Source organism: Rhinolophus sinicus, linkage group LG01 (assembly GCF_036562045.2).
Source record: "Rhinolophus sinicus isolate RSC01 linkage group LG01, ASM3656204v1, whole genome shotgun sequence".
NCBI lineage: Eukaryota > Metazoa > Chordata > Mammalia > Chiroptera > Rhinolophidae > Rhinolophus > Rhinolophus sinicus.
Window position 1 is genome coordinate 141,843,570 of NC_133751.1, and position 16,423 is coordinate 141,859,992.

The 16,423-nt window shown below is 39.9% G+C and overlaps 1 protein-coding gene across 12 annotated transcripts in view; it reads left to right on the forward strand.

The window, feature by feature from the left end:
* The window catches only part of FMNL2 (formin like 2), a 280,224-nt gene that overhangs the window by 212,592 nt on the left and 51,209 nt on the right, over positions 1 to 16,423 (forward strand). For all 12 annotated transcript variants that reach the window (XM_074336414.1, XM_074336391.1, XM_074336408.1 and 9 more), the window contains 3 exons: positions 2,663 to 2,771; positions 6,391 to 6,467; positions 8,224 to 8,317. In XM_074336414.1, the coding sequence (XP_074192515.1) occupies positions 2,663 to 2,771; positions 6,391 to 6,467; positions 8,224 to 8,317 (280 nt within the window). The remainder of the gene's footprint in view (positions 1 to 2,662; positions 2,772 to 6,390; positions 6,468 to 8,223; positions 8,318 to 16,423) is intronic.

Below are 16,423 nucleotides of genomic sequence, written 5' to 3' on the forward strand. Positions count from 1 at the left end.
TCAGTTATGTTCATTGTCATGTCACCTTTACTATACTCATCCCATAATTTATCCATTACTTTTATATTTACTTCTTGAATTACAGTCCCATTTAAAAACAACTGTTATATGCTTAAAGACAGTTACAGAGAGTATGTCTATATTAACTTAGTCAAATCTGGCTTGATTGAGTAAAGGTTCACTATATAGGAATTTGAAGTATGATGCTTTGCAGAAAAAAAGTGTTCTGCTTTAAGAAGGCGTGACTGTCCTCACTCCACCATATTGTGCTGTGCAGGTGTGTGTACTGTGTTTGAGTTTATTTTACATATATATAATGTGCATGCAGCTCCAATGCACGATGGTGACACTGTCCAAAACCCCATCCCTGTGAAGCTAGTTTTAATAGACTCTTCGAAAGTGACTCCAAATTACCAACAGAATTAGGACTAACACTTTACCACAATAAGGACACCTGAATACAGAGATCAATCCAGAAGAATTGGCTTCTGGCGCTTTCCACCAGCCATAGAAAATCAAACCAAATCTCTTGTTGAAGCCCCAGAGTTGGTTTTATTAAACATCTACTATTTATGCTAGACTCTACTAAGTGCTAAGGAAAAATGAAATATAAATATGCTGTTTCTGCCCTCACGGCCTTACCATCTAGTTCAGGAAGCAGTAGATAATTATATTAATAACCCCTGTATTAATCTTACCGTGTTTCCCTGAAAATAAAGCCTAGCTGGACCATCAGCTCTAATGTGTCTTTTGGAGCAAAAATTAACATAAGACCCGGTCTTATTTTAATATAATATAATATAAGACCGGGTATAATAATATGTAATATAATATAATATAATATAATATAATATAATATAATATAATATAATATAATATAGACCACATCTTATATAATATAAGACTGGGTCTTACATTAATTTTTGCTCCAAAAGACGCATTAGAGCTGATGGGTCCGGCTAGGTCTTATTTTCGGGGAAACATGGTAGATACTTTTACACTAGTAGCCATTCCTTTCAATTAATAATGACAGCTATTTCTCTAATCAATTGTTATATACCTAACAAGTGATTCCACTAAAGAAATACAAAACTGAGGTTAAAATAAATTAAGAAAGATAGAGGAAGTGAAAGAACTTCTGATGCAACTGGGAAGATGACGTGTTCTTGGGTCAAACTGGTGTGTGGCTGTTGTTTGAAGGTGCATGAGTCTCTGTGAGATCTCCATCAGGTGTCTTAGCAGTCCTGGTCAGGCTGGGGTATGGTGAAGTGATACAGTTTAAAGTTGTATTTTAGATGCTGAAATTGGGTTTAACTAACACCGAAATCTGAATTTGTTTTCTTAACTTTGTTTTTGCATTCCGAAATGAATTAGGCCAACTTCCATTGCTGAAATTTCATTTCTCAGTGTGAATAAAGTAATTCCTTGAATAACACGTTCTTCTTCTAACTAGCTTGAGCAAACTAATTCTGTACACTCTGGTATATTGAGGCAAGTGACTCACTGAAGTGTTCATCAAAAATTGATGTGGCACATTAGTGGGCTCATATGAAAGAATCATCTTCCATTTGATAAGTTTTTGAATAAAAAATAAAATGTAAAAGGGCTCTCAGCTCAGCAGTTTCAGACAAAACTGTCAATTCAGTTTTCAACTCTTAGCCTGCACCTGTAGGACTTTTGAAAGGAGTTAATATTAATCATAACTTCCTTTAATTTTTTTTTCATTAGTTCAGTTCAAGAAGAAGGAAAGCTTATTTTGGGGAGCATTTCTGTCCTTCACTGTCTATGGGAAAGTAGTTGACGACTTTTGAAATTTGCTTTTATTTCAGGCTTGGAGTTGCAGAGAAAACTGCACTCTGAGGCAGTAATTTGAAACTCATGTTAAAGCCGTCAGTGTTGTCATCTTCTCTACTTGCACCATGTTGTCACTTCTTTACTACTTGCAGGCTCTGATGAAGCTCCAAGCAGAACCTCTAAGGCTTAGCAATGTAGGGTCACTAGAATGCATCTTACCACTGAAACGTCTTCACCCTGTGAAATAGCAGCATGTTTCCACCTAAGTTTCAGTTTCGGTGAGGAATCAGGCTGTGGATGCATTTGCATACTATTAAGGTTATGCACATTGTTGAGGTGTCATATCACAGGCCCATGTCAAAGTTGCTAATCTAGGACAGGGCCTTGGCTTAAACGCTGCAGCAGCGACTTGTGAGAGCACTCACGGCAAGGGGCTGTTTAAACTGTGTCAGCGATTGGAGGGCTGTATATGAGCTAAGTTTCACTCCTTCATTTACTGGCAAATGCAGTCCGTGTGAGTGTTGCCTTAGGTCCCCTCTGCAACTCTGGCTTGGCCTACTTATTAGGAGCTGGGGTTGTTGATGAACCCCACCTACAGTCTGGTTTGTTCCATGCTGTGAGAGAAGTGGAGTTTCCTTGTCCATGGCTAACTCGCCTTCACGATAACGACCTGTGTACATCAAAGTCCTGCTGGCCTCACAGTCTACGGAAATAGCTGTGTGGTGATGGGTTTGCTGGTGGTGGTCTTGACTTGCTGTCCTCCTTTAGGTGCAGGCAAAGGTAGAGAACAATGCCCCTTTTTTCCACTGCATGTGCCTATGGTCAGAGTAATTTATAGTTTTATAGAATCTATCCCTTTTATTTGTAGATACAATACTTTGCCGAGCAGAAGAACCTTGAAAAATTCAAGATTAGTGAGTAAGAAAGATGACGTCCATGTCTGTATCATGTGTTTACGCGCCATCATGAATTATCAGGTATGTCTGTGTTTCTAATCTTTTAAAACAATCTGAACTTGTCAGACTACGATCTTGTTCTTTTTGGTTTCCTTGTAGTATTTCTACCTGAAGTAAATATCAGGATTTAATGAGACTCTGTTGAAAAGGAAACGTCTGGTTTGTTCCGATGCTCAAGATGTAACCCACTGTTCTCATATTTTAATTAGTATGTATGATATTTTTAAAGGGAAGATGTTCACCTTTAGATAAACTAGATGTTCACCTAGAGATAAACTCATCTAGATTACTTGGTAAATGTTTGTGACCGTTAAAGACAGAGGAGCCTTTGGTTGTAGGCAGTAATGGGACACCTTTAGAACACTAGGAATGAAGAGACACACGCAGTGGGGAGGTCAGTGCTTCTCAAAGGCTTACATGGTGGACAGGCAAGAAGTTACAGTGACTGTCTGTTGGACCTCGTGGTTCCTAAGCTTTATCAGCAGTGCCTGGAGGAGTCTCGTTAGAAGTGCAGACTCCTGCCTCAGGTGATTGTGTCAGGTTATCCCCACTCTGAGAAACACTGGGAGAGACAGCAAGTGTGTGGGTTGGATTAATCCTAACAAGAAAGTGGCAGGTAGAGTCTGGAATGTCCAGGGTGAACTGACAGGGTCAAAGGTGTAGTTAGATTAGCAAACCAGGGGTAAGAATTAGAAAAACATAATTCACATATAAAAATAAGATTTGATTTCCATTGATGAGGATGCCACAGGTGGGCCCAAGTACAAATGGAAAATAAATACCTACATAGCAGGTCAGTTATCAAGTTCAAACCCGACATCACAGTGCTGAATTGAATTCAGTAATGGACACATACATTTATTCTTTTTTTTACAGTCAATTAATATTTTTTGAGCATTGTTAGATAGCTGCTGTTCTAGGGAAGGCAGGCATATAGGGAATGCAGTATTAAACACATGAGAACTTACTTTCTAGTGAGGGAGACAGATGATAAACAAATAAATTGGTAAACTGTATAGCATTCCAGAGTATAGTGGTGAGGAAGAATGAAAGCTAATATTGATCTAGTGCTTCCTAGAGGTCTGGTGCTTTTCAACCTATTAATTAATGTAAGTCTCATAATAGTCCTGTGAGATGGGTAATATTACTCTCCTCATTTTATTGATGAGGAAGCTGAGAGACGAGACAGAGAAGTTAAGTAATTTGCCCCGGATTCTATGGCTAATAAGTAGTGGAGTCCGATTTGAAGCCAGGAAGACTGGCTCCAGAGAACTATTACTAAGTACTGTAGAAAAAATAATCAGGAAATAGGAATGGGAAGTGATGAAAGTGTGTGTGCAGTTTTAAATAGGTCAGCCAGGAAAGTGTCACCGAGAAGATAACATTTAATCACAACTTGAATGAGGGAACAAGGTAAGGGATGTTAGGGAAAGAAGAGTCTAGGCTGAGAAAAAGAAGTCCAAAGGTCCCAAGGCAGGAATAAGTCTGGTGTGCTCAAGGCACAGGTTGGATGGATCAGAATGAGTGAGAGAGAGAACAAGTAGAAAATGCAATCTGTAGCTAACAGGGGGTCCTGACTGTACCTTTATAAGCCAGTGAAGAAAGGACACCGGCTTTGCGATGAGTGAAAAGCTGTTAAAAGGTTCTGAGGGAAAAGGTGATTTGGTCTGACAGGATCATGCCGACGTCTGTGTTTAGGGTTGACCTTCAGAGGCAAAGACAGTAGGAGGTAGACCATTTAGGGGGCATTTGCATTCATTTAAGTGAGTGTTGATGGTGGTGTGGACCAGGATTGTAGGAGTAGAAATGACGAGACGTGGGCAGATTCTGGTTTTATTTTGATGGTAAAGACCATAGCATTGGCTGTGTGGTGGGGACTGGAGGGTGTTTGTCCTGGGCACCTGTGAGATGGAGCTGCCATCTACTAAGATGGGGAAGGCTGCAGGATGAGCAGATTTGGGACACATGATTAGGAGTTCTGTTTTGGAGACGTTAACTTAGAGATGTCCATTGACATCCAAATAGAGACTATACGTAGGTGGTCAGATATGGCAGGCTGGGGTTTAAGGCCGTCTGGGCTGGAGGTGCACATTTGCGAGTGACTAGATGGTATATAAAATCAGGGAAGTGATGCAATCAACAAGGATAGACAAAGAAACGAAGAGGTCCCAAATAACCCTGGGGCACTCTGTTAAAATGTCAGAGATCAGGAAAGACTAGCTAGAGAGACTGAGAAGTAGCTGGGGTCGTAGATGCCACATACAGGACATGTTTTGAGAAGAGAGTGCTCACCTGTGTCCAGTCATGGAAGATGAGGAGTGAGAGGTGGCCATTGGTTCTAGCGAAGTGTGGGTCATTGGTGATCTTGGCACAGTTTCACTGGAGTGATGGTGATGAAATGCCTGATTGTAATGGTTTCAGGAGAGAACAGGAGGAGAGGAAGAAGGCTGTGAGTGCTAGAGTTTTGCTGTGAAGGGTAGCCGAGAAATGAGGCAGTAGCTGGACACTGGTTGCAGGGTCAAGAGAGATGTGGTTGTTGTTAGTTAGGATAAGATTATTTGCATCATGTTTTTATGTTAATAGTAATGAATCAGAGAAAAGTAACGATGGGGAGTAATAGAATTGCTGCAGCATATAACACACTTGAGCAGGTGAGAGGAAATGGGGTCAAGGACCCAAGTGGAGGGATTGGCCTCAGATCGGAGCCAAGTGGGAGAGTTCATCTTTAGGAAGAGGAGAGGAGGTAAGGCACAGATCTATGTGGGAGGAGTCACATGGTGGCAGCAGCCCTTGGAAGTTTTTTTTCTTCTTATATTACTATAATTGGAAATAAGGCCATGAGCTGAAAGTGAGTTTGGAGGAGAAGGAAAAAATCTGTCAGCTCAGTAGAATCAAGAATGATTCCTGAGCCTCTTAATGAACTTCATTTTATAGAAGGATGAGGTAACATGCCTCAGAGCAATGCAGGTTTTCCTTGGCTTTAGGTCCTGTTGGTCATTGCCCAGATAAGGGAGTATATACATTGGTTGTCAACCTGGCAGTAAAATGGAATCACTCTGAAAGCTTAAGGAAAATTTAGATGTCAGGGTCCTGTCATTGAGAGTCAGCATAAGTTAACCTGGGGTGGGTCCTGGAGAATCAGTGTTTTGTTTTGTGTACTCTTTCAGGTGATTTGAATGAACAGCCAAGATTGAGAATCACTGGGCTGGATTGGAGCCTTTTCACCATTTTAATAAAGAGAAACACATAGTTCATTCATAAAGAATGGAAATAGGCTCCCTTGATAGTAACATCATTCCTGGAGTTTTTCTGGAAAATACATTTAGACACTGATGTACTAGACACATAAATGCATTTATGATGGTAAAAATGACATTAGGTAGAAACTTCATGTTTTCCCCCTTCCACCAACTGAGGACACTAAACTCAGCATCCTCAACCCAGAAGAGGGCTTTCACCAAACATCTTATCTGTTGGCACCCTCTTCCTCGACTTCCCAGCCTCCAGACCTATGAGAAATAAATGTCTTATAAGCTAAAAAAAAAAAAGAAGAAAAAAACTTCAGGTTTTTGTTTTTAATCAACATTGACTGTCCCCTAAGTTGACTCCTAATGCTTTGTTTTTCCCACATTAATTTCAGTATGGTTTCAACATGGTCATGTCTCATCCACATGCTGTCAATGAGATTGCACTAAGCTTGAACAACAAGAATCCAAGGTGAGTTTGATTTGTAACGTACAAGTGTGAATCTAACTAGAGAAAGAAGAGAGCTAGTTGACACTTAACCAAGTTAGAGTTTGGAAACTCGCAAGTGCGACTCTGTGAAATGAGATTGCCAGTAGACTCCTTGGCTTTGTATGTAGATCAGCTAAGGTATATTCTTACATGTGGCAGAGTTGAGCAACTGGTGACAACGCTAGTCCTTCTTCACCCTTTCTTTAAGCTTTTATTCCTTTCGAGGCCAAGTTCTCAGCATCCTTGCAAATTTAGCCAAATATGGTAGGGAGGCATGAGGATGCCAGATTGCCAGGACTGATACACACTTAGCTACACCAACTATTGCCAAAATCTATCTAAAACCATTATCCCTTGTCCACACTTCACTTGCAACATTTACATATGTAGCTTTTAGTACCAAAAAGAAGAAACACAAAAAAATAATTGTATATGCAGATTTCGTTTTATACTCACTTTTCTGTAAATGCCAGTGCCATATATATAATACACATCACAGATTACTTCTAGAAGCCTGTCTTATCAGTTTCTTTTAGTCATTCTAAAGTGTTTTCCGTTCTTGTGAGGCATTCTGCATTTCACATGTGTTATTCAGATATCTCTGTATAGACTGTGTAGCTGAAATCTGTTAATTCAATAACAAAAAATCTGATTATAAATTAGATCCTTTCTGATTTGGAATGCAATGCAAACCATGAAGTCCTATTTAGATGTTGACATTATTATTTCAAAATTCCCCTGATTAAAGCTTTTTCAACTTTGTGATTGCTTCCTTAATTTGCTAGAATCCGAAGTAGTCATGCTATTCTATCCCTGCTTTCCACTACAGGGAAGTCATTATTCATTTTTCTTAAGACAATTGACATTGTAGATTATCAGAACAGTCTTTGTTTAGAGGTTGGTAATAGCTTTTATTCCAGAAAAAAGATTAAATACTAAAGTGATCTTATGATGAAGAAACAATGCTGTCCTTGACGTTGTATTTGAAAACTTGGAATGTATCTCTAGGTTCTCCTTCTAAAAATATTTCACATGAGTTTTTTTGAGTCAGAGAAAATATTCTTGTGTTAGCAGAGCTGTAATCCAGCTCCTTTCAGATCTCCTGAATAGGAAGAAGAAAGGATAGAAACTAGCATTGTCATAAAGAATTTGTAGGGGCCATGTGCAAATTAGCAGATTTGAAATGTAGGACATTAATTTCAGTTAATTTTGAACTCTTTTGGCAAATGTTTTATCTCTGACTCTAAAACCAGAGAAAATATTTAACCAATGGGTTGTTTTCCTCAATATCCCCAAGTTGCCTATTGTCTTTAACTCATCAGTAAAAATTTTTCAATCAGATTGTGCTGAGTCATCTGATGATAGGACTAAAAGACTAGTCTTTCCAGAATCGATTTTCATTACAGAGTGATTTGTATTAGGTTGGTGCAAAAGTAATCATGGTTTTTGCAATAATTTTTTAACCTTTTAAACTGCAATTACTTTTACACCAACCTAATAATTTGGGGAGTGGGAAACATGCTTTCCAACTTTGCTACCCTTGATAAATCACAAATATAGATGTAGGTAAAGGTTTAAAAATGTACTTTAATATGATTATACTTTAGTTAGTAAAAGTTTAAAAAACATACATGGACAAATATTTTATTGTCGTATTCATTTTGGAGGCAAGGAACAGCTGATTCGTCTTGTCACTTTCACTGATTTGTGTTTTTCTTTTTTCTTCTTGTTTTGACAGAACAAAAGCCCTTGTGTTAGAACTGTTGGCAGCCGTTTGTCTTGTCAGAGGCGGGCATGAAATCATTTTATCAGCATTTGACAACTTTAAGGAGGTAGGAGACTCTTTAGTTTTAAAAAGAAGGCTCACACAAACATCTTATTTGGACATTGTTGAATGGAATGACTTAACCTTTTCGTTTATTCTAGGGCCTGAGGGGTATAATCGTTACTTTTCTAAGACGTCACTGAGGGAAAAGCAATGAGCGTAGTCTAAATATCTTAAATGGGTGCATTAAGCTTTCGTTGGTGTCTCATTTCCAAGGAAAGTTAAAGACTATTTGCAGTACTCATTTTCCTTTGGAGAACATGGACTATAGCCAAAATTTGAAAATAGGTTTTGTTAAATGTATGTGGTTTTCATTATAGTTGATACTTGAGCATCCACCATGTAAATTTTATGAACTCTTTCATCATCATAGTAACTTTCCTCAAATCATACATATTATTGTTGGTTTGCTGGATGCTATGAAAAACCTATCAAATATATACAGACACTGATTTGAGCAGTTTGTAATCTTAACCAGGTGATCCTGTCACAGGAAAATAATAAACCAACGGACATGGATTGTTGAAAATGGAAATTAAATGACTACAAAAGAAGAAACAATTATATATAGGTAATATGACACCTAGGATTCTGGCTCCAAAATATCAATATATCACAACTGAAATAATAGCCAGTTTCCCTTAGTGGTGGTGTGCAGTGTCACATAGCCAGGAAGAGCACCTGTTAGCTCCCCTCGTTCGTGCCTGACATCTGAGGCTACTTTGAAGTGAGACATTACAAAAGTAATTGAAGGCAATTTGAGCTCCAGGTCACGGTAGGACCCTCAGCCAAGTTGTGCCTTATCCTGGCAATCCCATTTGATTCCACATGCGTCTGGATTAAGACCCCAGCTGGGTTAAAATCCAGATCTCAGAGGGACTTCCAAACTCGCATCTCTCCTGGGAGCCTCTCAAGTAGAACCCGGCTAGTACTGATTGAAGACCTGCTATAGCTCAGGGGCTGTGCCAGGTGCACATGTGAAATCACTTGGTTCTGTAAGAACATCTGAGAGACAAATAGTAGTATCTCCCTGTTATAGAAGAATAAACGAAAACTCCAAATGCCTTGTTTTGTTCATGGTCACATAGCCAGATAAGGGACAGTGCCAGGATAAGGATTTGGTGCTCCCAATTCTGAATTTCGTTTCAGGTGATGTTTGGGCCCAGTTGAGTGTGACTCTCCTGAAGGAAATTCTGAGTTAGACAGGATCTTGGAGCCGTTTTCTCCACTCTACCTCCTTAATTGGACTCACTACCCCAGCTGCCAAACACACTAGAGAGCAATCCATAATCCTGCACATGGGCTGGGAAGCTGCAAAGATATCTGTGTCAACAGAGAAAAAGGTCCTCCTGCCCCTTTATTTGCCTCCCTGTCCGTAGTCACTGCTTTAAGATTTTGATATTACTCATTTTGTTCGTACCAACTGTGAACAGAAACAAACATTGTCTTTTTATCTATTTAGCCTCAGTGATAGTGAAAAAATACCCAGGTCACAAGAAAATGATGAAGAATAATAGCAAATCTTTAATTCATTCATATTCTGGCTTCCAAAACAAAGCGAGACTTCAGAGATAAGAATGTATGAATGCTTGTCTATGAATGTCTTTATATATCACATATCAATACATAAAACTTACTTTTACAAATAAGGACGTACATGTTTTGGTAGATGGGTCTAATAGTGAAACAGTATGTGAAGCTAATATAACTCCCAAATCTTTATCATTAGATCATATTTGAATATGTCACATGTCAAATCTTTTTCATACTGGAAGCACATACTGTACATTTATCAGTGATCCTTGTTATAATATAAACCATATTATAGCAAGTATCTGATTATACTGCAGGTCAAATTATGTCCTAAAATCATAATTTTATAGAATCAGTATTAAAGCCGGTATTTCATGAGGTGAATATTAATTTTGTTTTTTCTTGAATGAGCTAGTGTCACTTTCTTATGTCTAGTAGGCACACAAATACTTGCAGAATTGAGTTTTAGCCATCTGGTGTCAGAATTGTATATGGCTTAGCCATTTAGGGTGTAGTACGTACGTACTTGAAAAAAAAAATGTAATCCTACTCTAAATCTAATAACTAGCTGGTTGTAATGAGAACTAAATTAATGTTGACTTCGAATTTTTAGAGCTTTAAAATCTGCCTTATTTCTGTAATTACCTATGAGTAATGGTGGGTAAGTTCTGATTCTCCTGGGACAGGCATTTGCCTCTGTAAGAAACCATGCCGTGTGGGAGAAGGGAACACGGACAGAGCTGGTTCTGTGTGTGCTCTCCGTCTGGGCCTGCATTAACCTCAGGCCGTGGAGTGAGTGTGGACAGACCAAGCCAAGCAGTTATCCCCTTAACCCTGTGAATGAGAACAGGGCAGGAGAATGCTCCTGAGAAACTATTCTTGTGGACAAGTAAATAGAGCATCGACCTATTTACCTGTTCAATCTTAGGGTAAAAAACATGTTACTTTGTAGTGATCTTTTTTCTTTAATTTTTATTTTAAATGTAATGCCACTTACAGCCCAGTCTTTTAACTCCCTTCCTTTCCTTCTTCCATCTTTATGTAAGTGAATTTTTTTTCTCTCGTATATCATAGTGAAGAGTGTATTCTTTAATCTTTTTATCCAAAATGTCATTGGAATCTTCTGGGTTTTGGGAGGTTTGGGAGCCAGCTGTTCCTGAGAAGGAAAAGTTGTCCTGTGATCTCGGGTGCCTGTGCCGACAGAGTTTTGGTCAGTGAATAAACCCACGGAGCTGCCCCTGGCAGAGAATGCTACCGGGTACCAGGATAACAGGGAGTAGGGCCATAGAAAAGTCTGTCCTCAAGATGATCGTTTTTAAAGCTTTTTATCCCATTTAGTGAATTGGGATTCCATTCATCTCCTTAAGAAGGATGAGGAATTATGCCTGTTTTTACAGGGGTAATGGGGTACAGTGGTGGTGGGGTTCATTATCAGGCATCAGTGTCTATTTTTGCAGATAAAGTAATATGCATTACAGTAGCCGGACCCTTTGTGTTTTGATCACTGATAGAGCACAGCCAAGCATACTGCTGCAGTGTGGCACCAGGTGCTATGATAAAAGGAAATTTAAAGATAGCATATCTTACGTATATAGCAGGGTTTACCCCCTCTATTTCTTGAGCCAACAAATCCATTCTGTCCTATTTGACCACCACTCACTAATATAAATGTAAATTGAAGGAAGGTGCCTTTTACCTCTTGATAGATTTTTATGTATGATTACATCATTTTCTCATATTTCAATCAACATTCAGAATCCCAAGTTTGATTTTCTATTTTTTTTTTCCCCATAGAATTTTGCTACATGTCATAATATCTGAAGTACATATTTTAGGAAAACAGGGAGCACTTGCAATTTAATTCTATCTGATGGTGGTAAGAATATTAACTCAAGGCCTTACTTTTGGTGGGTGTGGGGGTTGGGGCCTTAGCCTGATGTTACTAAGTACCTCAATGCGTATCATGATAAATGAGTTTTAATTACATAAATTCAGATGGCAAACTTTTACCAACCATGGTTTGTGACATACTTGACAATGTGAGTGTACTAAGTATATGAAAACTAAACCGTTAAGTCAACCATTATTATCCTTGAATTCTTTTTTCTTCTTATTATTTTTTTTTGGTTTGTTTTTTAAATAAAGGGAATTAATGCATCTGGTTTTGGTGTTGACACATCTCCTCGTGAAACTTTATGGTCCTGAATTGAGGACCAGGGTGAGAACAAGGAGTCATCTGTTTTTCCTTATTGGCTAATTTAACCACATGGAGGGGCATTTTACCATCTTCCCTCAATTGATACTTTCCTAGTTACACGACAATATATATTTTTGCCCATTTGGCCTACTAGACAGAAAAAAGCACCTTTGGCAGTAAAGGTTGTTCTTTTAGGGTTTTTGTTAGTTCAGGGTCTTGTCTGCAAGGAGCAGAAACTAACTCTCCTATACTGAGAGAAGGGTTGATTGGAAGGATGAGGGGAAATGCACAGAGTTGACAAGGAGCCTGGAGAAACAGGCCTGGAAAATGGGCAGGTGTTCCTAAAACGTGGTTACACGCTCATGCTGTGCCCCTGAAGCGTAGCCACTACAAACACTACTTGGGGTTCTGGTAATGCATTTTCTTCTCTCTCAAATGACATGGACCATCGATAGCCATCTGCTGGGTCATAAAACTACACTTACAGGTTAAGGACATCCAGTAATCCCCACATGAGAGTTATAAACACTATATTTAATCAAATTGCTCTTAGGAACCTTGAGGTCTTCTACTGAGACCTTGCTCTCCTCAACTTTTCTTAGTCTTCCTCCCTTTTCCCATTATAGTCTTTGATTTATCTGAGAAATTGCCTTTAAGAAAGCTTCTGTAAAACTCTGGCCAGAAAAAAAAAAAAAAAGCTCCTATTTGAAATCCAAATGAAAAGCACTGAGGCCCCATAGGCTCTGCACAGCCTAGTGTGACACTAGTAATGAAACCCTGTGAGGGCTCTGAGCTACCAGCTCCCCCAGGCTGCTGGGAGGTCCACCTGGAATTAATCAGGATTCCAGATCGATTAGAACTGTGTTCTCATCTGCTTCCAACATGACAGCATCTGGCTTTCACACATAAGCCCGAGGCCTGAGTCTGGCTATGAAAGGTCCAGCTCCTTCCCACTTTTGACCTTCCAGTATGGATAGATGGAGCCTTGTGACATGAGTCACTCAAGGCCACCAGCTCTCTTGCATACAGCCCTCTTGGCAGTATCTGTTATTATTTTCGCCTCTTGCTAGAAGGCTTCCTGAGAAAGCTGATGTGGTTTAGCTACTGGGCATCTGAAAGCGCTTGTGCTACATGCTATTAAGTTGATTTAAGAAAGCCTGTCAAGTTTTATTTACAGTGGACCAAACTGGGCAGGAAGGAGAGCAGACAGACATTTTGGTGGGCTTCCAGCATCCCTCTGAGTTTAATCCCGTCTAATCTAACCTCCCGAACATTTAGGCTGTAGGATTATAAATCTAGCACGAGGCCATGTGGATAACTCCTTTAGTGGTAAAATTTTCAACATGGAGGGAAGGGTACTTATTTTTTTCAGTTTCTCATTGAACTAGAAGCAATGTATTCTCTCAAATCTCCAACTATGGGAGCTGCAGTTCTAAAACGAGTGTATTTCACCATACCAGGCCAGAATTAGATTAAACTAATTCACTGAGACTCTTCTCTGGCTGGTCCATCTTCCTAGGATCAGGAAGTGAAATCATAGTAGTTATTTATTTTTTTGGACTGTTTATTAACTGTTGCTGTTCATTACTCGTGCATAAGAAATTACTCCAACTTAGTTTTATTAGGCTCCTAGATTCTGTGGGTCAGGAGATCAGGCTGAGCATGATTGCCCCTGCTCTGTGGTGTCTAGGGCCTCATCTGGGAAGCTCTGATTGACTAGGGCCAGGAATTCATTTGAAGACCTCTTCACTCATATGTCTCGTTTCTGGGCTGAGCTCAGTGGAGCTTGTCAACTGCAGTGCTTCCATGTAGGACTCCATGTGGCTGGAGCCTCTCATAGCATGACAGCTGGCTTCCCATGGGAGGGAACAGGAAGGAACATCGGGAGAGCAGGCATTCAAAGGGACAGACGTTGCAACGTGTCTTCTGAGCTAGTCTCAAAAGTCATCAGTGTCACTTCTGCTGCATTCTATTAGTTGCAAGTGAGTTGCTAAGCCAAGCCAGATGCAAAGGGGAAGGTAATGACCTTACTTCTTGATGGTGGAGTGTGAGAGTCCCAGTGCAGAAGAATGTGGGGTGGGAGAGACTGCTGTGGTCTTTTTTGGAAAATACAGTTCACCTCAATAACGTTTTGAGAACCAATGTATGTCTAGTTGTTCCTCTTCTATTCTCTCTCTCTCTCTCTCTCTCTCTCTCTCTCTCTCATTCAACCCAATACTTGGTTTCTCTTCAGGACTGAAAGCTTTATAAACTTTTTCATTGCAGATAGAAAGGATGGTTACTACTTCCTTCAAGCCAGTGTGCTATGGGCCAACAATATTTTGAAAGCTTTTCTAGAGGAGAAAGGAGCTATTCACATAACATTTCCAAGCCCTTGGTAATGAAGTAATTATTTCTTTATGATCTGTGTCTTTATCATCTAGTAAGGAAGTGAAGGCTACTGGTCACGCTAACTTACTGGAAACATTTTTTTATGAATGTTGTGCGCCCCCCATGTCTCAGAACTATTGATAAGCACTGGAAATAAGAAAATGAATAAGACATAGGCCCTGCCTTTAAGAGGGAGCATTTCAGTCTCGTTAAGGAAACATAAATATTTCAACAGTTATACGACTAGGCTTTCTAAAGCTAAATGCCAGGTGCTTTGCAAGGAGGAGGCACAGCTAACTAAGAGGAGGTAGAGGAAGGAGGGCAGACGGGGGAGGGTTTCTCAGGGGAGGCTTCCTATAGGAACAAGGGTGCTTGAGCTGTGTTCAGGATGAACAAGAGGTATATTAACCAGGTATATTCATTTCCTATCACTGCTGTAACAAATTACCGCAAATTTAGTGGCTTAAAACAACATGAATTTATTACCTTACATGTCTGCTGGTCAGACGTATAAAATGAGTCTACAGGGTGGCATTCTCCTGGGGAATCCATTTCCTTGCATTTCAGTTTCTAGAAGCTGCTTGCTCATGGCCCCTTCTCTGACTCTGATCCTCTGGCCTCCTTCTTCTAATGTCCATTGTGATTACATTGGACCCACCCAGAAAAATCCAAGAAATCTCCCCTTCTCAAGAGCTTTAACTTAATCATATCTGTGACGTCCCTTTTATATGTAGGGTAAATATTCACAAGTACCAGGGATTGGCACAAGGACATCTTTGTGGGGGCCGTTATTCAGCCTACAACATCAGGTAACGATGTCATTTTATACAAAGAAGGTGGCATCTTAATAAAGCTTCAAGGACTTTAGTTTACCTTGAAGCTCTGGTCTTAAAAGGGGCAGGGTGTGGGATGAAAACAGGTGGGATAGGAAGTTGGGCAGATCAGGAAAAAGTCTTCATATTGTCATGTAGCCGAAAGGTAACAAGGAACAAGGGTAGAAAATGTATTCCCTGATCATCTCCAAGCATTGGCTATGTAGATTGACGCTCTCGGTTAGTGAAGAAAGGACTGTTCTATTTTGCTCCAAAAGTAAGCTGGCAGTGGGCTCAGCGTAAGGTCACTTTGACAGAACAGAGTGCGGCCAGGGTCTGAGATTTATTTCAGAAATGTTGCCATTCATATTTCTCATTCCTTGGGCCTCTTGTTCCACGGGCAGTCACCTGCTCCCTCAGCTGCTGTATTCATTCACTTCTAGCATCTTCAAGACCTTCCTTTGATGTGGGCCTGAGGGAGCTTCAAAAAAGAAAGAAAGAAAAACGGGAGGTAGAAGAGGATAGTGGTAAGCTGGGCAGACAAGATTATCACCGTAACTGGCAAACACTTGTAGAGGTGCTTTGCTTTTAACCTGACTTTACTTTTAACCCGACTTTACTTAGACTCTCTCCTCTCCACAAGCCTGAGTGAGATTTTTTACAACAGGGAGCCTCATCTTTCATTTGAAGCATCCACTTTTTCTTTTTTTTTAAAACAGGGTGTTGCTTCCTTGTTATTTTTTCTCATGCAAAAATGCCATTTTTAAAACTTGTGCCCTTTGCCAACTGTAAGACAGTTGGCATATGCGCCTTCATATCATATTTTGGGAAAACAACAATGAAAGGCCTCAAAAAAAATGCAGTAGGCGCTGTGTGTTACTTTAAGACCCCAGAGAATCTGAGACAGAGGTTGGCCCAGGTCCCTAAACATGGAACTTTCACTTGTTTCCCTGACAATAAGATGTTGTTCTGGTTGTAAGATCCAGAAGGGTGAGCCGATTAGAGAACTGGAATCAGAACTCTTACAGCCTGGCAGTATCGTCACCAACCCCCAAAACCGTTAGCGTAATGGGAGTTTTCAGTTCCCAGTCAGGATTCAGTTGTCGTTCTGGCATTTATTTCTGCAGAGTAAGGTTAAGGTCTATTTTAGGATCACCTTGGTTTCTTTTTTTGAATGAGAGATCTGCCTCCTTATTCTTTT